The sequence below is a fragment of the Tupaia chinensis genome, unplaced genomic scaffold, assembly GCF_000334495.1.
Source record: "Tupaia chinensis unplaced genomic scaffold, TupChi_1.0 Scaffold146828_1, whole genome shotgun sequence".
NCBI lineage: Eukaryota > Metazoa > Chordata > Mammalia > Scandentia > Tupaiidae > Tupaia > Tupaia belangeri.
This window is the reverse complement of record NW_006206682.1, coordinates 1,403,422-1,425,739: the sequence shown is the minus strand read 5'-3', so window position 1 is coordinate 1,425,739 and position 22,318 is coordinate 1,403,422. Positions and strand designations below refer to the sequence as shown.

The 22,318-nt window shown below is 50.9% G+C and overlaps 1 protein-coding gene across 6 annotated transcripts in view; it reads left to right on the top strand.

Annotated features, from left to right (window-relative positions):
* Positions 1-22,318, top strand: part of FLNB (filamin B) — a 158,587-nt gene that overhangs the window by 88,845 nt on the left and 47,424 nt on the right. For all 6 annotated transcript variants that reach the window (XM_006169179.3, XM_006169178.3, XM_006169177.3 and 3 more), the window contains exons 9-23: positions 603-740; positions 2,202-2,328; positions 3,317-3,453; positions 5,641-5,834; positions 6,836-6,949; positions 7,803-7,946; positions 8,537-8,660; positions 8,969-9,129; positions 10,379-10,469; positions 10,697-10,866; positions 16,616-16,733; positions 18,227-18,489; positions 19,338-19,935; positions 20,528-20,701; positions 21,443-21,605. In XM_006169179.3, coding sequence (XP_006169241.1) covers positions 603-740; positions 2,202-2,328; positions 3,317-3,453; positions 5,641-5,834; positions 6,836-6,949; positions 7,803-7,946; positions 8,537-8,660; positions 8,969-9,129; positions 10,379-10,469; positions 10,697-10,866; positions 16,616-16,733; positions 18,227-18,489; positions 19,338-19,935; positions 20,528-20,701; positions 21,443-21,605 — 2,716 coding nt within the window. The remainder of the gene's footprint in view (positions 1-602; positions 741-2,201; positions 2,329-3,316; positions 3,454-5,640; positions 5,835-6,835; positions 6,950-7,802; positions 7,947-8,536; positions 8,661-8,968; positions 9,130-10,378; positions 10,470-10,696; positions 10,867-16,615; positions 16,734-18,226; positions 18,490-19,337; positions 19,936-20,527; positions 20,702-21,442; positions 21,606-22,318) is intronic.

The following is a 22,318-nucleotide window of genomic DNA, read 5'->3' as shown; positions in this document are numbered from 1 at the left end:
TATATAATTTTAAACATTTGATTGCTATACATCATTTGGCTTGTAAAAAGACTTGATCCAACATGAAATACTTCTCAGACCAGTCCAGTGGAGAATACGATACACGTTCTTATCAAGAGGTAATAAACCATTTCTGTGTCCCACCTATGTCAAGCCTCTCCATTTCCTCTGATTTTCTTCTCTGTACTTTTCCCTTTTCATCGCCCCCCACCCTGTTCCACAGTCTTCAGCGTCCATAACTATTTTCCCTGCTTTTATGCCCTCCAATATTTCAATCTCTACCATAAAACCAGCACTCACTCTTCCCTCCATGAAGGGTTAAACCCTGGAACCGGGAGCACAGCGTGGATTCACCACGCAATCCTGTTTTCTCCTGCAAAGGAGCTTTTCCCTGGTCGTGTGTGGTGTGGCTGGACAAAGTTCCGCTGTGTCCTCATGTGCTAGCCTGGTGTGCTTCCCGAGCAGAACCGGGTCTGAGGCAACTGCTGCATCTCTTTGTGCAAAGCAAACACTTCCTTGGTGGGTGGCTCTAAGTTACCTTGGCATTCTCGACTCTGCCTTAAGAATGAAAGGTCGAATTGATGTTCAAACTGTGCTTGTAGCTTGCAGTCCAAACGCCTGCCGGGCCAGTGGCCGAGGCCTGCAGCCCAAAGGTGTCCGTGTTCGGGAGACTGCAGACTTCAAGGTCGACACCAAAGCTGCTGGAAGCGGGGAGCTTGGCGTAACCGTGAAGGGTCCCAGTAAGTGCTTTCTTCCCACCCAGTGTGGTTTTTGGCTAACTCTGTTTACAGCCATGACATACAGGTTTTATCCTGTGGCCCAGTCTAATCGATCTAGTCCAGAGAGATACATCAAGGATTTGAGGCTCTCCGGGCTAGGAGTAGGGGTGGAGTGGGGTGGGAGTAGTGATTGATTAGTGATGTCTGCCATATATTACTTCGCGGCTTCTGGAAGCAGAGAAATCGTGATGTGAGAGAGTCGGAGAAACACCCTGGGAAAAACAACCTGAAGTGGGCCATTGTCTGTCTCGGGAAGCCTAGTGGAGCCCGGTTCTCACACACGGGCATACACTTTGTAGGCACCGAAGTGGAGTTTAAGGCCAGTCTCCAAAGGGAGAGATTTCCCCATTGTAGGTTGCATTTTATGATTGCGAAATTACGTCAAGTACTTCATCACTTTGATTGGTGCTTGCAGGAGAATAGATTTACCCAGATGAGTTCTTTGCAGAGAAATGCCACTGGTGGAGAGGCGGTTTATGCTGCACCTGTGGCGCACGCTCGCTCCCTTTTTAGAGGAAGGAAGCAGCAGATATAGGCATGCGTGTCTTCCCCATTCAAGTTTCCTCGCCCCGGAAGCTGCCTGTTGTCACAGGTGCAGCGCTCTGTGGCATGGCTCCCATGCCTTGGGGGCTTCAGCGGCTGCTGTCACCCTCTGTGTTTGCAGCAGGCTGGGGCAGGGTGCTCCAAGCTCCAGAGTTCGTATCTGATCTCAGAACCTCAGTGCTGGGGAAGGCTGTATCTCAGGCCGGCCGAGGTTCTAGACTGCAGACCTGGAGCCCGGCTGCACGGGGGCCGCCCTCCCCTGCAGCTTGTTGCAACAGGAGCCAAGGAGGCATTTTTTCCTTTGGATCCTTGCTCGACTTGACAGCTTTCCCAGCCAAACCTCAGGGCTCAACATAAAACAAGTTCCTGCCTGATGGCTGGGTCTGGAGCTTGCGGTGTAGCATCTGAAAGTCGGCCTCTTGCCGATAGCACACAGGGGCGTCCTTGCGCTTGGGGTTCAGCTTTGGTTGAAAAAGATACATGGAGGGCCTTGACCTGAAACTCATGCCAAATACATGATGGCTCGACCCCTCCCCAGTTGGGCTGCGAAGAGTCATTTGACCTCAGTGGACACCTGACTGGGTTTCTCCTCACACACAGCTTGGAGGTCCTGGACCTCAGGGCTCCTTGTAGCCCAGAGAGCTTTCAAAAGCCAGTGACCTGGGAAAATGACCATTTCCTGTGAAGTTGAGATGGGTCTGACTTTATCTTTGGAATAATCTCCTAGATTTTGGAGGGTCCTGTGCCCTGGGGTGGCCCCCTCGGTTTTCGTAGGTAGCTCAGGTTAGGTGCATATTCCTGCCTTGTGGCTCCTGTCTGTCTGATTCCTGTGAGGAGCCCAGGATTGTGCTGGAAAGATTGTCTGCTTCCTTTCTGCAGAGGGCCTGGAGGAGCTGGTGAAGCAGAAGGGCTTCCTGGACGGAGTGTATGCGTTCGAGTACTACCCCAGCACCCCCGGGAAGTACAGCATTGCCCTCACATGGGGAGGGCACCACATTCCAAAGAGGTGAGGCTCGGGTGGAGATGTGGCGTCCCTGGAGCCCTGCTCGGCCAGGGCAGGCAGACTCACAGGCCGCTGCTTTCTCGGGCTGCAGGCAGGAAAGAGCGCTGCTTTGTGAAACCTTTCCCCCCCAAAGCAGCACACAGACATTTGGCCTGTTCTCAAAAGCAGCAGAAGGTTGCCGTGGTTTCAGCTGCTTTGCTTTAAATCAGAGGCTGGCGGTGTGGGGCTGGCAGGAGGCAGGGCAGCCGGAGGAAGAGCAGTAGAGAGTGGATGGGCCAAGTGTACGCACAGCCTCATAGAAATGGGATTCTCTTCTCATTCAATGCCTCTGTTCACGGAGACCACGGGGCACAGACAGCCTGCCGTGGTTTCCAGTCAAACCAGGTACTCGTGTGCCGGTGGGGACCCAGGGATGAGGTCTGCTGCTTGGCCCTGGGGGTCATGCACACACACCCAACCCTACCCCCATGCTCACGTGTTTTCCAGCTCCTGTGGGGGTCCTTTAAACTCTAAGTTCAGTTTACCTTGAGAAATATCAGGGCATTATAGGGTTCTGAGAGTCTAGGACACTTTCTAAAAATCCCCTGCACTAGAGTTAGAGCACGCTCGTTCACGTATGCCATGGCGCCTGTGCAGCCCCAATTTCCTGGTGTAGCAGAAGCAGGAGATGGAGGAATGGAGACTCTTACCTTCCAGGCTCCTGGGCAGGGCAGCCCTGCACATGGAAGGTGAATGACCAGGGGTGAGGGCAAGGCGATGTGGCGAAAGTGCCAACCCAGGGGCCTCCCACGAGCTCCCTGAGCCAGCCACGTTACATTTTTGATGACATAACAATGACTGGGGGGCTGTCCTGCTGGAGGAAGGGCTTGACTGGAGTTTGGGGTGCTGGGGAGAGGAGCAGGCGAACGGAAAGGAAGTGTGTCAAAGCTTCCAGCTGTAGCTAGCTCCTTTTAGCTAATTTTTAATGCTCTTTCTATTCCTTTCCTTTCAGTCCCTTTGAAGTTCAAGTCGGCCCTGAAGCTGGCATGCAGAAGGTCCGTGCTTGGGGCCCTGGCCTCCATGGTGGGATTGTCGGGCGGTCGGCAGACTTCGTGGTGGAGTCCATTGGCTCTGAAGTTGGGTCTCTGGGTAAGTGGAGGCAGCTAACCAGCGGCTCCTAGAGGGCTGCAGATTACAGGGCACGCCTGGGCCTGATGTCAGGCTGGGTATTGGGGCCTGGCACAGCCTTGCCGCTCTGAGCCTCCTGCCCTTCCAGTTCCCTTTGTTTCTGGCACCAGCGTTCGTTCGTTCATTAGACCGTGAGGTATCACGGCGAGGTGTTGGGTGACCCATAATTTAGATGAATGACTTTCACTGAAATTTGAAATTTGGGAAGTAAGTACAGTCTTTGGTGCATAAATGAGTATATTGTAAATACATAGCTGACTCAAATACGATCATTTCAGGCACAGTCAGCAAGCGTTCTCTACAGGGCCCGAGGCAAATATTTTCATCTTGCAGGCCCTGTGGTCTCTCTCACAGTTCTTCGACTCTGCCATTGTAGCCTGAAAGCAGCGCTAGAAACCACATAAATGAACAGGAATGGCTGTGTTCCAGTAAAACTTTTTTTTACAACACGAGACAGTAGGTCAGCATTGGCCCCTAGCTATGGTTTAGTGACTCCTGTTTGAGCTAAGCATTGAATATCTCTTGCCCAAAATGCTTGGGACCAGACATGTTTTGGAGTGGGGATTACTTGGGGGGAGAAATATTTACATATATGTAATGAGATATCATGGGATGGGACCTGTTTCACATACATACCTCACGCAGATAGCCTGGAGATCAACCCAGAAGCGGGGCTGATAGGGCAAAGGGTGGGTGTCAGTTTAAGGAGATCATTTCATACAATGTTTTTGTATCGCCGTATTTTGACTGCGACCTGTCACACGTGGTCAGGTGTGGAATTTTCCACTTATGGCATCATGTTAGGGCTGAAAATATTTCAGTTTTGGAGCATTTTGAATTCACAGTTTCAGATTAGGGGTGCTTAACCTGTATTTAGGTTAAGCACAAAAAGAGAAAAAGAAGAACTGACGTTTAAGTCTCTCTCTAGATAGTATTAATCGTCTTGGTATTCCAGTCACCTCTGACCCATGGAGGGTATGTTTCAAGAACCCCAGTGGAAGACGAAACTAGAGAGTACCAAACGCGATGCATACTCGGTTTTTCTCTGTATATCCATCTCTGTGATAAAATTTAATTTATAAATTAGGCACAGTAAGAGATTAATAACCACTAATAAATAAAATGGAACAATTTCTAAAAAACGAGTTATTTAAATGTAGTCTTCCTTCCTCTCTCTAAATATCTTAGCATACAGTACTCACCTATTTTTGGACCCCAGTTGGCCACAGGTAGCTGGAACCACAGAGAAGAGAATCATAGATAAGAGGAGACTCCCCAACATCTTTCTGGTCTATGATAATATTAAACTATTTGGCACATCCTTCCAGACTTTTTTCCTATACGTACACATATAAATGCTGATTTGCCACATGAAGTACTTGAGGGAAAGTCTATAGTTTATTTATTTATTTTTTAGTTTTCGTTATAGGAGCATATGCTCATCAGACAGAGACAGAGAGGGAGAGAGAGTGAGAAGTCACCCTACTCCCCGAGGGGGATGGCCACTCCTCAATCCCTTCTTCATTCTCTTCTCAGAATTTTGGCCATGCACACACACACATGCCGAGCATGATTTTCAAGCTGCTGGGTCCAGGACTTGAACCACATAGTCGGCCATGTGGGATCCATCTCCTTAACCTCCATGCCACAACCTGCTGACTCCCAAAGACTCTATCTTTATGCCTCAGGTAACAATAGGGTATGCTTTTGTTTTCCACAGTTGCCATGGAATTCCATTGTATGGCTACATCTATTGTTAGGCTCTCCATTATTTCCAAAGTTTTGCTACAAAAACAATGCCGAGTGCACACCCTGGGTTATTTCCTTCAGATTAAAACCCAGAAGTGGGGCTGATAGGGCAAAGGGTGGGTGCCAGTTTAAGGCTTGAACTCATGTTGCCGTATTGCCGATAGAGAGGTTTGCTGGTTGTCTCTCCCTGTGAAATGATGTCCAAAATGTGTGAAACCCAGCCTTGGGTTATCTAGTGAAGACCCAGTGTGCTTGGTTTTGTAGAAAAGGGGCACGAGCAGATTTCAGTCCTCTGGCCAATATTTGACTGTTAGGCAAGTGGAGGAATGAGTTTTAGTAACACAGACCCAGGGACTTTCCGCCATGTAACCAGGCAGGCCCTTCCACCCCATTCCCCAGGGTTTGCCATCGAAGGCCCCTCCCAGGCGAAGATTGAGTATGACGACCAGAATGATGGATCGTGTGACGTCAAATACTGGCCCAAGGAGCCTGGCGAGTACGCCGTTCACATCATGTGTGATGACGAAGACATCAAGGACAGCCCGTACATGGCCTTCATCCACCCAGCCTCAGGGGACTACAACCCGGATCTGGTGAGTCAGCTCGTCCTGTTTCTCGCCTCTTTGCCCTGGCTCCTGGCAGTGCCCCACCCAGCCCCTTCATTGCCTTAAGTATGAGTTGAGAGACGGCAGATAGGAACCATTTGGGTTTAGATAGGAAACAGGCCTGGATTTCAACCCTTAGCACTTTCATCACGTTGGACATGTAACTTCCCTCTCTGACTCTTGGTATCTAACTCTAGAATATAGAAATATTAGTAGTATCTACTTCCTGGAGCATCCGGGCTGGTTCACAGAGGCAACCTGGATAAAGGCAGCCTTCAGCATGGTGCCTGGCCCATGGAGGGAGCTCTGTAAACTGCTGTCCTGCAACAGAGCATCCTGTTTCAATCTTGCCCCTTTCTTTAGTTATTAGTTCATGATGTTCCACAGATAATGCTCTTCATTCCCTCCCAGTTGCCTTTCTCTTCAATCGAAGCATTGCTTCCAAGAGCTTCCTCTCAAATACCTAGCAGGCTGATCGGTGACAAGCTTGAGCCAGCCTGGCTGAGGAGGCGACCTCCAGGGCTGCAGTTAGCCCGCTGGGCAGCTGTCCACAGGCTGATGTCCGTTCAGGCTGGAGCTACTCCTCTTTGGCCAACTGCTAGTCCTTTGCTCTTTGTGGCGGGGCCACAAACTTTGGGGATCTTGTCTGTGTGAAGGTTCCTGAGGCCCCTGAGCGTGGGAGCATGAAACCAAGCAGGGTTGGAGGTCCCTGTCCCAGTGACTAAAGGTTCCCTATGTCAGCTCAGAATAAGGCCTGGTTAGTTTGGGCCCTGTTTTACAGTAGCTTCTCCCTCAGGAGAGAAGTAATGCTCCTTATTCTTATGTTAGTTACAGCCCATGTTAACGTTTCACCTCCTTTCACCATCTCCTTAAGTAAACGGATACTATAAAACCAGACACAAGTCATTTTGCCCTTCCCGCGGTCCCTGAATGCCAGGCTTCACATAGGGGTGTAGCTGGGTATGACAGGCATCTCCCCTCCTCCCCAGGTCCAGGCGTACGGGCCGGGCTTGGAGAGATCTGGCTGCATCATCAACAGCCCGGCAGAGTTCACCGTGGACCCTAAGGATGCCGGGAAAGCTCCCTTAAAGATATTTGCTCAGGTAAATCTCCAGGGGTCACTTGTGAGACTTGTTCGTACAAGGGCAAGTTACCTTAGTTTCCTCCTCCATGTATTTGGAATCGTAAGTCTGTCATCTCATGGGGTTTTGTGAGGATTAAATGAGACTAACAGGTAAAGCAGAGTGTTTTCTGCAAAATATTTTTAGGGACCAGCAGTTAGCGTAATGGCTATGTCGCTGGACTCCAATGTAGTCGACCATGGTTTGAGTCCTGGACCAGTGGCTTAAATTCATGCCATGCGCGTGTACATGCGTGCCCAAGATTCCGAGAAGGGAATGGAGAAGAAGGGATTGCGGTGTGGCCATCCCCCCTGGGGGGTGATTTTTCACTTTCTGGCAAGTGCACGTGCCCTATAGGAAAAAAAAAAAAAAAAACTCTCCAAAAAAAAAAAAAAAAGAAAAAAATTTTTAAAAAATCATCTTTATAGCTTGTATTCTATGGAAACAAGTCTTGATTGCTTTAAGTTACACTGCAATGCCTTTTAATGTGGCTCAAGCTACTTTGGCCAGGATGGGAGCTTGATAAACAAGGACTTAAAAAAATATGTTATATAATTTATTTGGATTTAGCTATGAAACTGAAATGCTAGGCTTGAAACTAAGAAGCATACGTGGCTGTAGCTTTCTTTTTGGGTCATTTGCTCCTAACACTTAAAAATACATGCGTGTAATATTCCGTTACTTGTCCTGGGTGTGAGAACAGGGCACACTGTGTGGGTCCAGGGGTTTTGTTGGATAAGCTGGTGGCGACTTGGTCATCTTGAGTCTGTGGTGGCCCTGTTTGATGGAGAAAATGGAAAGGCCGCCTCTGGTCCTAGCTCCAGCTCTTTTGCAGGATGGGGAAGGCCAGCCCATTGACATCCAGATGAAGAGTCGGATGGATGGCACGTACGCCTGCTCGTACACCCCAGTCAAGGCCATCAAGCACACCATTGCTGTGGTCTGGGGTGGCGTGAACATCCCACACAGCCCCTTCAGGGTAAGTTGTGAGGCAGAATCCAGGTTGTCGCAAGTAAAGGCATAGTTGAGGGGTAGGTCCGGGCTCCATGCCTGATGGCAAAACAGATACTTGGAAAGAGCCCAGCCTCGAAAGATAGAGTACCCTGGGCCAGCCTGTGGCCTGATGGTTAAGGAGCTGGATCACTTATGGCCAACGGTAGGTCCGGGCTCCATGCCTGATGGCAAAACAGATACTTGGAAAGAGCCCAGCCTCGAAAGATAGAGTGAGTAGCCTGGGTCAGCCTGTGGCCTGATGGTTAAGGAGCTGGGTCACTCATGGCCAACTACATGGTTCAAGTCCCAGGCCCAGTGGCTTGAAAAACACACTGGGTGCATGTACGTGTGTGCCCAAAATCCTGAAAGGAGGGGGAGATGGAGGAGAAGCAGTTGGGGCCTGGCCATCTCCCGTGGGGAGCGCTTTCTCTCTTTTTCTCTGTCTCTAGTGGATTAAAAAGAAAGAAAGGAAGATGGAATGCCCAGAAGGGCAGAGTGCTCTAGACTGTTCCAAAGAGCCATTTCTAACAGGGTTTTCCGAGGAGCACTTGGTAACTTGCTCTGTGTCCTGCCCAGGTCAACATCGGACAAGGCAGCCACCCCCAGAAGGTCAAAGTGTTCGGGCCAGGTGTGGAGAGAAGCGGTCTGAAGGCGAATGAGCCCACTCACTTCACAGTGGACTGCACGGAGGCTGGGGAAGGTGAGGAGGGCTCACTCCACCCAGCATTGTTGCTCCTTGGGGAAGAAGGTTCTACTTCCAGGGCTGTAGCCTTCGAGCCAGAAAGTTGTCCATCTGAACAAGTAATTGTTCTCCTAATGAGCTGCTGAGTCAGGTGCTTGGTAACAGCACCGCCAATTCTCTGTTCCCTCTCCCAAGCCCTGTCTTACACCACCCCTTTCTTAGCTCTCATCCCAGTTGCTCTTTTGGAGGGTTAGCCCGGGCTGGACGTGATTGCACGGGACATGCTGTTTCTTGTAACCCGGTGCTAATGAGCTGGTCTGTTCCAGGTGACGTCAGTGTTGGCATTAAGTGCGATGCCCGGGTGTTGAGTGAAGATGAGGAAGACGTGGATTTTGACATTATTCACAATGCCAATGACACGTTCACGGTCAAATACGTGCCTCCTGCCGCCGGCCGCTACACCATCAAAGTTCTCTTTGCATCTCAGGTGTGTGTGGGAGTGGGCCTGGGTGCTTTCTGGCTAGCTGTGTGAGGCTCTCCTTTTTTTTCTTTTTTCCTAGTAAAAGAGGAGTTTGTCTTGAAAACTCTGCTCAATAGTTTTTCTCTCTAGCTCCTTAACACCAAGAAGGAAAAAACCACCCAGAACTCAATTTCTACCAGTTTCTAACAAGAGGGAGGCAATGTATTTGGTGGCTTAAAAAGAGCCGGGCTCTGAAAAGAGATTGGTTTGTTACTAACGTTTATCAAGTGTTTGATTGAAATGCAATTAACTTCTAGATATGTTCTTCTTCTTTTTTTTTCTTTTTCTTGGAGAGGTTTTTACTATAGGGCGCATGCGCTCGCCAGACAGAGAGAGACATAGAGACAGAAAGCGAGAAATCGCCACCCCCAGGGTGGATGGCCGTGCCATAATCCCTTCTCCTCCATTCTCCTCTCAGGATCTTGGGCACGCATGCACACATGCCCGGCATGAGTTTAAGCCACCAGGTCCAGGACGCGAACCACAGTCGACTACGTGGGAGTCCAGCGCCATAGCCATTACACTAACTGCTGGTCCCTAGGTGTGTTCTTCTATGATGTTCCTGAAGCAGCGACTTTGGCCTCTACCCTTAAAGTTTTCTAGGGGGAGACATTTTGAGGTTTTGGGTGTGTGGTAGTGAAGACAGGGTGAGAAGTAACTGAAAGCAGGAATTTTGAAATCCTGGTGATTCAGATCCACCTTGTGTCACAATAGGAACCTCAGGAGAATGCTCTGTGGCCATAGGTTAAGGCCTTGAGTTGACGTCATCCAGGGCGCCTGCTCTGCTGTTCTCAGGGACTGCAGCATTCTTTCTGAAGAATTGAGGTCACTCCATTTCTGAGCACTTCCTCTGTTCCCCAAACCTTAGCACTGGGCTGTCCCTGGAGAGTGTTTCCTTCCTCCTGACCTCCTATGTTGTTTTTATTTTTGGTAGTATGTTTTCATCCTAAGAACTCAATGTTGGGTACTAAAGGCCCAGAGATTTTCGGTAGGTTGTGATATCAGGCCTCCAGGAGTCAGTGAACGACCTGTTCTTGGAGGCCCTTACCTGATGCTCGAGTACGCAGAGTTGGCCTTGGCTAATGGAGGTTTGCTTGTTGCTCACTAAAGGAAGAGGCCCGCTGGGGCTCTTCCTTCAGTGAACCTCTCGGGCTGAAGGCCGAGCCCTGGCCATTGCAGCAGGGGCTTTCCTACTGAGGCAGCGTCTCTGTTGCAGGAAATCCCCGCCAGCCCTTTCAGAGTCAAAGTCGACCCTTCCCACGACGCCAGCAAAGTGAAGGCCGAAGGTCCTGGGCTCAGCAAGGCAGGTGAGAGGTCATGAGTGAGGTGGTCCTGGGGCTCAGTGCAGCCAGGGGCAGTGGGCATGCCAGGGCCTGGGCTTCAGGGACTCACCCCTCAAAGGGCAGGTGCTCTGTGGGGTGCTGATGGCAGTGAGGGTTCCCCTGGGAACTGGTGCTGCCAGACCTGTCGGACTGGTTCTGAAAGTGAAACCAGCCAGCTGGCCTGCTCCTCACCACTCGGTATGTCTTTCCAGGAGTGGAAAACGGGAAACCGACCCACTTCACCGTCTACACCAAGGGAGCCGGGAAAGCCCCTCTCGACGTGCAGTTCAGCAGCCCCCTCCCGGGCGACGCAGTGAAGGATCTGGATATCATCGATAACTATGACTACTCCCACACTGTGAAATACACACCCACCCAGCAGGTAGGGGCTGTCCCTCCCTTCCCCTGCCCCGCTGGCCCCCCGGCCAGGCCCTTTCCACAAAGTGCTGCGGGTCACCTGGCACCCCAGGGGCATGGTGGGTGCTCCGTTGCAGTGCTTCCTGCAGAGTGGGGTGCTGGCTCTTGACGCCCCAGTTCAGACCCTCTCTGGAGCCCAGGCAGGAAGCCTGATGATGGGGGCTCTCAGGAGGACTTGCCAGGCTCGTGTGGAGCACATGGAAGCTAGTCCTGTACGTCCACCTCCATCCTGAGTTTCCTCAGAGAAGGGCTGACGTCTTTCTATTGGTGACCTAATACCTACTTTCTCTTACGTGCATGTCCACACGCACACACTCACACGTGCACACACACACACACACACACACACACACACACACACTCTCCCGTCCTTACTAACTGCTTTTGAATTTTTCATTAATTACTCACTGAGCACGAAATGCCATACCTTCATTTTCCCTCACCAGCCCTTGTGGCTTAGTTTCCCCTTTTTATACAACGTTATAGTGGGGGGTCTTCTTTCAAAGAGCCACTCAGCTGTTAGTCCCTAAAGCCCGAAGCACTATTTAGGGCCACCAGTTAATCCCCCTTAGAAAATGCAGAAATTCAGACAGGATCTTGCCATCTGCACTGGTTTCTGTGTCTTCGGCAATAAAGGCCCACACAGCTCCCTCTTGTATGAGTTCATGTTTATTTGCTTAACATTTTTTTATTGTTTTACTATGATCAAATACACGCTACGTAAAATTTACCATCGTCACTGTTTTGAAGCGTACAGCTCAGTGGGGGTAATACATTATAATGGGTACCTACACCCCCACCCACTGCCACAACTCTTCATCTTGTAAAACTGAGACTCTGTACTCACTATATTTGTTTAAATTTTTTGTTTTCATGTTCACACCTCCAAGACCTGGAGGACACATATCCGGGCAGAAAAAGCCTGGGTTTTAATACTGAGGCCTAGCATTTTAAACAGTTCCTGAAGTTCCTTCACTCTTGAGAACTGTCTTGTTGTGTGAGAAGTGCTATTTGTAGGATAAGAAGGGTGATCTTTCTGCCCAAAAAGCAGGAGGCAAGTGAGGAGGAACGTGGCGTACCATGAGGGTTGGGGCATAGTGTGGCTGTACCCATTAAGTGGGGGGGCACATCCTTGGAGATCACATCTTTACCATGAGAACCTTCCAGGCAGCGGGAGGGGTTTTCTGGGGGGGTCAGTTCTGTGCTTCCACATTATGAATGTGGCCTCTTATCTGCAGACTCGCTTCTTCCCGTGCCTTTCCCCCGCTAAATTTTAAAATTGTAAAACATAGGTAATACAAAATTTGTACAATTTAAGGGTATCTGTTTGGTTTTTTGTTTCTTTTTTTTTTCTTTCTTTCTTTCTTTTTTTTTTTTTTTTTTTAATATTTTTTTTGTAGGGTGTTAACTCACCAGAGAGAGACAGCAAGAGGGAAGTGAGAAATCACCCCCCCGGGGGAGGGAGGTGCCCCACCATGACACTTCTTCCTCTTGGGATTTTGGGTATGCCTACACACGTACCTGGTGTACTTCTCAAGTCACCGGGTCCAGAACTCAAATGGTATGGTCGTCCATGTGGGATCCGGCACCTTCCCCACCACACCACCTGCTGGCCCCCATCGAACTATTCGCAAGTGTGTGGTTCCATGGTGTCGAACACATTCCTACTGTTGTATGGCTCTGGCTCCATCGTTCTTTCCACCACATTCTACATGTGGTCTCTGATCTCCAGACTTGCTTCTTCCTATGCTGTTTGAAAATCCTAAGGAGGGTTTGTTATCAGTAATGATAAAACAAACTTTTGTCAACATAGTTTCCTCTTCTTATCAGGCCATTCAATAGTAAATAGGTAATTGTTTCATCGCTGGTGGTTCCGAGGCTGGTGAGGCCCTTACCACTTGAAGAACCAGCTTGACATCGTTCGTTGCCAGTTCTCCAATGCCTTAGAAGGTACCAGAGGACTGTGGTCTTGCACACTGCCCAAGGTCGCACAGTCATAGAATCTCCTAAAATCATTCTGGGACTGAGCCCGCAGGTGGTGTGGTGAGTCAGGCGCTAGATTCCCACATGGCTGACTGTGGTTTGACTCCTGGACCTGGCGGGAGTCAGGTGGAAATCACAATGGGCAGGCATGCATGCCTGGCCAGGATCGCAGGAGAAGGGAAGAGAAGGGACTGTGGCATGGTCACCCACCCCTCGGAGGAGATCTCTCACTTTCCCTCTCACTATTTTTCTCTGATCGTTCATGCCCTCTATAGCACACACCTTTAAAAAAAAAAAAAAAAAGAGTTCTGTGATTTTGCTTTATCCTGTACCTGTATATCTTTTCATGTTTCAGCTGAGCCATTATAAAGTAAGCTGCGGACATCAGGACAGGGTCGGGCAGAGGTGGCGGTTAGGAGCTGAGCTCCGGTTTTGTCACACTTGAAGTGATGCTGGAGTGAGAGACTCCGTACTTTAGAGTCACCCCAAGGGCAAGGTCGTTGGTGCTCTGATAGCAGCAGATTGAGGACTGGTGCACGGTGAGGGCCACGTGGGGCTGTTTGTCCAGACACTGCTTTGATCCTCCGAGGAGCCCGGCAGAGTCTTTTGGTCCATTGTTGCCTTTAGTGTGAATGAATGACTCGCCGGTGCCCCTTGGGTCCTTCTTATTGCGTGTTGTTAGCATGGGCTTTATTGTTTGTTATTTGGGTCACTTGGAATTCTGCGTGTTTCTCTGGGGCAAAGAACACAGAAAATCTGGCCTTGGATTGCGAGTTCCCCAGGGATAGGGTACCACGTCCTGTGTGTGTCCTCCCACCCCTAGCCCGCACCCAGTGCCTGGTGCTGTCCCTACCCTGTAAGGAACAGTGGCCAAATGAGTGCATCCATGACAGCGCCTCAGTCCACACACGGCGATGGCCTCGGCACGTGGGATGGTGTAGAAGAGTAGGGCTGGCCTGTCCTCATTCTTTTCTGAAGAGCAGCTCAAAGCCCAAGGCCGGGTTGAGGAAATGCTCAACTTTGAACTGTGCTCTTGGATGTGGTTGGTAGGCCTGGCTCTGCCCAGGAAGCCTTCCCGACACAAAGGAGGGTGGCCCACTATGAGGGCTAACCCCAGCAGCACACCTTCCTGTGCAGATTTTAGGGGGTACCAGGCAGAATGTTCTAGAAAGGCAGCTGTATGGTGTGGGTGGAGAGGCAGGTGGGTCCTGGCCTGGGTGGGCGCGTCCCTTCTTTATGCAGATGTGCCCCGCAGGGAGCTGTAGCCCTGCCTCCCTGATGGCTGTGGGCTGCTGTGTGCCCTGCAGGGTTCCTGCATGACACCTTGCAGCTGCTCGCCTGCTGGGAGTGCATGAGTGACACATGTGGCTGGTGGATCCTGTTAGTCCTCATCGGGAAACGGTGGTCAGAACTCTTTGTTGTAGAGGGGTGGACCTGTTGGGTTGTGGCTTGAGGACCCTCCCAAGTCTTGATTTTATAGAACGGAAATGGTTTCCCTGAGAACGTAGCCTTTGTTTGTAGTCTCAAGTAGCTTACATTTCTCCTCGCCATATTCCCTGAGCAGAGCGGTTGGAAAAGCTGGTGGCAGGAGGGCCATGACGTGCAGTGTTAGGAGCCACTAGATTCGGAACCCCCGTATATGACTGTGGCATCTTTTGGGAAGCTCACAGCTTAAGGACAATAGTCCTCACCTTGATGTGGTCTCCACATATGTGGGTGGTCATGGCTGCCCCCAGAGGGCTCTGCAGGAGAGGGGACTGTGAGCTACTGGGCCAGCGTCTTGCATGCTTGCCTTGTGCAGACTGAGTTAGGTCTGAAGCTGGTCCCATCGTGCAGTGGGTAAGCCCTGTGCGTAGAGAGCCAGATCTCACGTGACCAACAGCAGGGAGACTGTGTGGGCCCCAAATCCCGACGGATGAGAAATGGAGCAAAAGGATTGTGGCGTCCCATTGAGGGGTGCCATCTCTCCCTCTCCCTCTGGCTGGTACATGTGACTTTTGGCAAAAAAGAAGAAATGATCCAGGTCTGAGAAGTGTAGTGGTGGTGGTGGTGGGGGGAATGAAACCACCCAGCAGCTAGTGAAGTCTTGAAGTGCCCCGGAGCCATTGTTCAGTGGCCTCTCACTGCACAGCCAGCCCTATGGGGAATAAGCACAATTTATTCCCTCGCTGGGGTCTCAAGGGCAACCTTACAGTGCTCTAGGCCCCGGAAGTATAAATCGCTGAAAAACTTCCCTCCCCCTTTCTAGGTTATTTAAGGTAGAGTTAGTTTCCTATCTGGGTTTTTGTTTTGCTTTTATGACTGACAGTAAGGAAGTTTTTTTATGCAGTGAGTGGACTTAACAGGAAGAGGATTTTTTCCTCTCTCTTTTAGCACTGCAGAGAAGGAACTAGAAAACTTACAGGGGTGGGGAAGACCCTTGGTTGGCCTTGAATTCGGGATTTGTGAGCCAAGTGCAACTTGGGGAGGAGAGAGTTGGGTGTTGTGGACGCCGCAGTGGCTGGAGTCACAGACCAGTCCCCCTTTACATGTGACGAGACCTTTCCTGCCCCCGCGCTGGCTTTCAGCTGTGAACTTGACCCGTGCACATTTTACCATGAAATATTACATCTTTGCAACAGGAGGCCAGTCGGTTCTGTGTGCAATGCTGCAAAATCCTAGAAAAATCATTCTGTCCCCCTTCATTGACACCATCAATTTTTTTCCTTGGCTTTTCTCCCTTTTGTTACAAAAGGAATGTGAGAAAAAATATATAGGTCAAAAGCTATGTCCTTTAACACTTGACCAGTGGCAGCTTTCAACAGGGCTTGCATTCCAGCGAGCCTGCTGGGTTTGTGGGAGAATCGCCTCTCTCCCACAGCCATCTCCTCCTCCCATGACCTGGACGATGGAGGTGAGGGAGGTGAGGGAGGTGAGAGAGCTGTGACCCACGGAGACAGCACGGCCTTTCATTGCCTTGGTTTGGAGGGAGGGGACTTGGCCAGCTGTGGAGAGAGAAGGCCTGCAGTGAGGGGCCCGGAATCTGACAGGAGGTAAACCGAGGCACACGTGGCCATCAGGGCATCTTGGAGGGACCTGTAATTCCCAAGGACACAATCTCATTGCCTTCACACTTGCAACTTTTCTTTCCTTCGTGTAGAAACAGGAGTTCTGACAGTGTGAGGGTCTTAGGGAAGCGCCAGGGGACCTCTTGCAAATCCCTCCTGTAGCTTGGTGGCCTGAGATGGACCCCTGGGGCATAGAGGAAATGGTATGGGTGGAGGCGAGGCCTAGCTGCTGGTACCCATGGCCAGGGTGTGTGTGTTGGGTGGGCGGGTGGCATGGCCCAGTAGCCAGGGCTAGGTGTGGGCGTGATGCTCAGTTCTCACGTTTACGAGGTGTGTTACGTGGGGCCTGTGCCTTTACCTCTCTGCGCCATAGTTTCCTTTCCTGGGGGGATGAGGTCGGCAGTGGGCACTACCCCCGAGACGTTTGGAGATTGAATGAAGGAAACGGTGAAGAGCAGGGAGCACAGCCACGTCGTCCCTGACACTCGCTGCTCTTATCTTATTGCTGTTTTTCTTACGTTGGGGCCCGAAACTTAGAGACAGATGTGTCGGATGCTTTCTCGAGCCCGTTGGCGTTTGGTGCCGCGTCTCTAGGGAGGGGGAAGGATCGCAGTGCGGGGGTGGTGCGAACCCCGAGTTAGTGAGTGCGGACCCACAGCAGACGCGTTTTCTCTCTCGTTCCAGGGCAACGTGCAGGTCCTGGTGACGTACGGCGGCGATCCCATCCCTAAGAGCCCGTTCACCGTGGGCATTGCGGCTCCACTGGATCTGAGCAAGATCAAAATCAATGGGTTGGAAAACAGTGAGTGTGTGAACCGAGGGGAGAGGGGCTGGTTGAAGCTGGTTTGATTTCCTCCGGAGACTGAACTGGCAGAGAACCGTGTTCTGTCTTCAGAGACTTTGCCGCCAGGTGGCTTTGGGTCGAATCAGGGCTATGCGGGGACCCTAACCTAGCCTTCGGTTCCTTATTTATACCATGGGGCTGGGGACGGGGGTCGAGAACACTTACGTACCTGGAAGTGTGGGTTTATGGCTGGCGACAGCAGGCTCCGTGTGTAGGAACCACCACTGCCCAGGCCTTTCCTGTGTCCCTTGGCCACTCCTTTCCCCAAGATACTGAGGATTTTGGCCCCCCGGAGCAGGGAAAGCACGATACCAGTCAGAGAAAGCCTCTTCCCCTATGGGTCGTAGAGTTCTGCAACCTCTTTGCTTACGGCTCAGCTGAATCCATCTTGGCAAGCCCTGTATTGCCCAAGTCAAAATATCCCCAGGTCGTGTTGGGGCCCTGCGTTCCCAGTGCCTTGTTTGGGTTAAAGTCCTTTCCCGTGTTCGTTAAGTTTAACACTTGGGTTCCCTGCAACCTTGCAAAGACCTTTCACAACCTGACCCAGTGCAGGGCTGTTCTCTTCCCTTGCATCAGCTCCCCTACATTTGCCATGTTGATGACATTTGCCTTCTTGCAGGGAGGGGTGGCTGTAGAATTAAATTTGCTTCTAAGAGTTAGTAGATAAAACATTGATGTGTGGGGGGAGCGCTATGATGTAACGTTGTCACTAAATGTAAGAGAAGACAACGTGAGATTGTAAATGACTGGTCAGCAGAGCAGAGGGTGGGGTCAGGCCCATTGAGGTTTGAGTCCCAGCTTTGTGGGCCTTCTGGATATGACAACCTGGACCAGTGACTTAACTTTTTTTTTTGAGAAGTTTTTCACTATAGGGCATGTGTGCTCGCCAGACAGACAGAGAGAGACATAGAGACAGAAAGCGAGAAAGCATCCCCCAGGGGGGATGGTCATACCGCAATCCCTTCTCCTCCATTCTCCTCTCAGGATCTTGGGCGCGCATGCACACGCACCCGGCCTGAGTTCTAAGCCACCGGGTCCAGGACGTGAACCGCGGTCAACTACGTGGGAGTCCAGTGACATAGCCATTACGCTAACTGCTGGTTCCCAAGTTACTTAACTTTTTTGAACTTCAGTCTCTGTATTTGTTAAAACCATTGGCTAATAATGCCCCCTAGGATTGTGCTGACAATGAGAGGTGACAATGTGCTCCGTTTGCAGTGCCATATAAAATGCATTCAGAAATGAGTTATTATCAGCACCATTGATGTGTTACTGCTCTTGCATCCATTGCTATTGGTTACGGTTAGTCTTGCTGCCGGTCCTTTGCCCTAGCCACTCCTTGCTATGGAGGTTGAGCTAAGTCCCCATCCAAAGAACCATAGTGCCTGATCTCGTTCGCTCCTGCTGCTCAAAGGGCCAACTCTTCACTTTGGCGTGTTTCCCTTTTCCAGGGGTCGAAGTTGGGAAGGATCAAGAGTTTGCTGTCGACACCAAGGGGGCAGGAGGCCAGGGGAAGCTGGAGGTGACCATCCTGAGTCCCTCCCGGAAGGTCGTGCCATGCCTGGTGGCACCCGTGGCGGGCCGGGAGAGCAGCACAGCCAAGTTCATCCCACGGGAGGAAGGGCTATACGCCGTCGACGTGACCTACGATGGACACCCCGTGCCGGGGAGCCCCTACACGGTGGAGGCCTCGCTGCCACCAGACCCCACCAAGGTCAACTTTGGTTTTTGTTGCAGAATTTACCCCACCGTGGTCACATATGGAATGATAATCCTTTTGTGGTCTTGCCTGGAGAACACTAGTTCTCAGGGCTGACTCGTTCTCCCCAGTGAGAAGGGTCTCTTGGAGCGCGGGGTCACATCCTGCTCCTCCTTGCTGTCTGCTCCCAACTCGCCATCTGAGTCCTCTTCTTCCGCTCGTTAGCATGAGAGCAGGGCCTGCTTCCAAGCCCGGCTTTAAGGGCAACGCGGGAGTGAATGTGGCTTCAGCCCAGCACTGGCACGCAGACCGAGCTCCCCCGACAGAAGCAAAGATAACATGATATAGTATAATACAGAATAAAACTGTATTATTCTCACGATTATTTCTTCCCAGTGGTCCTCACTCAAGGGTCTTGGTGTATGTCTGGTGGCACGAATCCTATATAACGGTCTTCCTCATTGGCTGAGGTGACAACCTCATCCCTCCTTGCATTTAAGAGATTCAGGTTTTTATTATGCACAATTTGGTGAATGAAGTGTAGCAACAGCATCCTCCGCTGTTGGTCCATGAAAGCCTGTGTGTGGGCCCTTGCTCCAGGACCCCGAGTGTGTCTTTTTGACTGGACGTGAGGCCTCCAAGCCCAGGCCTGTGGTTCAAGTGAGCAAGGCCTGGCAGGAGAGAGAACGGTTGCAGAAGGGTCACCACTTCCACTGTTTTGTGCCACCCAGGGCCATGCCTTTCGGTTGACTGAGTTCTTAGGTATTTGGAGCATTGGCTATTCAGGGCCCTAACTCAGGGTGGGTTCTAACTCAGTCCACCAGCGCCAGCTGGACTCTGACTTGCGTTCTTTGTACAAATAGGTGAAGGCCCATGGTCCTGGCCTCAAGGGAGGTCTCGTGGGCAAGCCCGCCGAGTTCACCATCGACACCAAGGGAGCTGGCACTGGAGGTCTGGGTCTCACCGTGGAGGGGCCGTGCGAGGCCAAGATAGAATGTTCCGACAACGGCGACGGCACCTGCTCTGTCTCTTACCTGCCCACAAAGCCCGGGGAATACTTCGTCAACATTCTCTTCGAAGAAGTCCACATACCTGGGTCACCCTTTAAAGCTGACATCGAAATGCCCTTCGACCCCTCCAAGGTCGTGGCATCGGGGCCGGGTCTGGAGCATGGAAAAGTGGGCGAAGCCGGGCTCCTGAGCGTTGACTGTTCGGAAGCAGGACCAGGGGCCCTGGGGCTGGAAGCCGTCTCGGACTCCGGAGCGAAAGCTGAGGTCTCTGTCCAGAACAACAAGGACGGCACGTACGCGGTGACCTACGTGCCCCTGACCGCCGGCATGTACACGCTCACCATGAAGTACGGCGGCGAGCTCGTGCCACACTTCCCTGCCAGGGTCAAGGTGGACCCCGCCGTGGACACCAGCAGGGTCAAAGTCTTTGGGCCAGGAATAGAAGGCAGAGGTGGGTTTCAGACAGGCTGGGACTTCAGGGCCACCCAAAACTCACAGGTTAGGAGCGGCAGACAGCCACCCCAGGGCCAGGCATGTAAGACAATGTCTACACGTGACGTCTGGCTCTGGGGGTGTTGGGATGGGCCCAGAGCGAAGGGTGAGCATTGCATCTGCAGAGGCCTTACTGCTGTCCCTGCCCTCCCTGTCTTTCTGTGGACCTTGGGGACCCCACGTTGCCAGCAGATTTTTCAATTTGTGGGGCCAAAAAAAGCCAAAAATTTTGATGTTTATGTGGAAACTCTGCATATTCTACTTTTGGCACTTACTTGAAAAAGTTAAAGGTGTGGTCCTGGCTAACACCCCACAGGCTTCAGAGCAGTTCTGCCTTTGCCCTTTAACCAGTCCTGGGTCCCTACCTTGGTGTGAGGGGTTGCGTTGTCACTTGGCCATGACTACCCTGGAGGGGGCTCCTTTTGGGCAGGAAGGGGTTGGTACTCCTGCTTTTGTGAGTTCGTGTTCTAAAGTGCCCACAACTTGGTGCCTGTGTTCGCCCCGTGGTCTGAGCTGTTGGCGGTGCTCATACTCGTGTGGTCGCTCTGCAGATGTGTTTCGGGAAGCGACCACTGACTTCACGGTTGACTCGCGGCCCCTGACCCAGGTCGGGGGAGACCACATCAAGGCCCACATTGCCAACCCCTCGGGGGCGTCCACCGAGTGCTACGTCACAGACAATGCTGACGGGACCTACCAAGTGGAGTACACACCCTTTGAGAAAGGTGAGTCGCCTCCATGCCACGACCCTCGTTCAGATCTGTGCTTGGCCATTTCCTCCCAGCGGCTGGTACAGAGTGTGCCCAGCTGTCTCGGCAGGGGCACATGGAAAGTGCCGAGGAAGCTGGAACTCACCTTCCTGGTGAGCAGGGCCTGGCTGCTTGCCTTGGTGCAGTGAAACAGGTGGGCCCTGGGTCAGCCTCAGCCTCATTATTGCAGGATCTCCTGGCATGTTGCTCGAATGTGCAATTTTTTTTTTTGCATAGTAATTTCTTTCCTGAATATGAGAAATTATAAAATGTCTTGATAAATCAGAAAAGTATAGAGAAAGCAAAGAAAAGCACCATGTGGGAAATTTCAAAACATTCCTGGAAAAGGGAATTGAAGTCCAAGTCTATTTTGGTACACCCTCCTGCCCCTCAAAAAACAAACAAACAAAGAAACCAAGAAATTCATGCCTTTTTTAAATAATGTGCATTTTCCATGGAATTTTTGAAGACTCCTCCATCATGTGATACTTGCTTATGGGAGTGGAGAGGGTGGGTTATGTGACTGCCCAATGAATACAAAGGATAAATAATTTGTATTTTTTTGAAAATCAGGTCATACCAATGTTACTGATTTTTTTTTCACCTGCTATTTTGAAATAGTATAGCAATGCAGACTTGAATGCTAGGTGGAGCGTCATTTCCCACAAATAGATGGCATCCTTGCAAATAAATGTTTCTGTTTCTTGTTCTGAATAGGCCTTCATGTAGTGGAGGTGACATATGATGATGTGCCCATTCCGAACAGTCCCTTCAAAGTGGCCGTAACCGAAGGCTGCCAGCCATCTCGGGTTCAAGCCCAAGGACCTGGACTGAAAGAGGCCTTCACCAACAAGCCCAATGTCTTCACTGTGGTTACCAGGTAGGCACGGCCCTGCAGTCTGTTAAGTCTCTAAACTGGCAACCTACAGTAGTGTTACTGTTGTTTAGAAATTTTGGGGCTGGAAGGTGGTATGGTGGCTAAGGGCACTAGATTCCCATGTTGCCAACCATGATTTGAGTCCTGAACCTGGCAACTTACTTTCTCACTTTCTCTCTCTTTTCCTTTTTCTCTCTCCCTCTCTGTTCCTCCTCTGTTCCTCCTCTCTTTCTCCCTCTCTGGTCAAATTAAAATTAATTAATTAATTAATTAACTAATTATTTTTTTAAAGAAGTTTTAGGCCAGGGGCCAGTAGGTGGCACTGGACTCTCACATGGCCAACTGTAGTTCGAGTTCCAAACGTGGCAGCTTGAAAATCATGGTCTGTGTGGGTGTGTGTGTGCGCATGCGCACACACACACCCATACACACTTGAAAATCATGGTCTGTGTGGGTGTGTGTGCGCGCATGCGCACACACACACCCATACACGCCCACGTGCCCCAAATCCCCAGAACAGAATGGAGGAGATGGGATTAAAGCTTGGCCATCCTCCCTGGGATGTGATTTCTTACTTTCCTTCTCACTGTCTCTCTGTCCTGCGAGTGGACGCACCCTATGGCAAAAACCAAAAATAAAGTTTATGCCATATCCTACGTGTGTATCACCTCGCAACTTTTGAAAAGATGGATTTTCTTCATGGTGTGAGTTTCTTT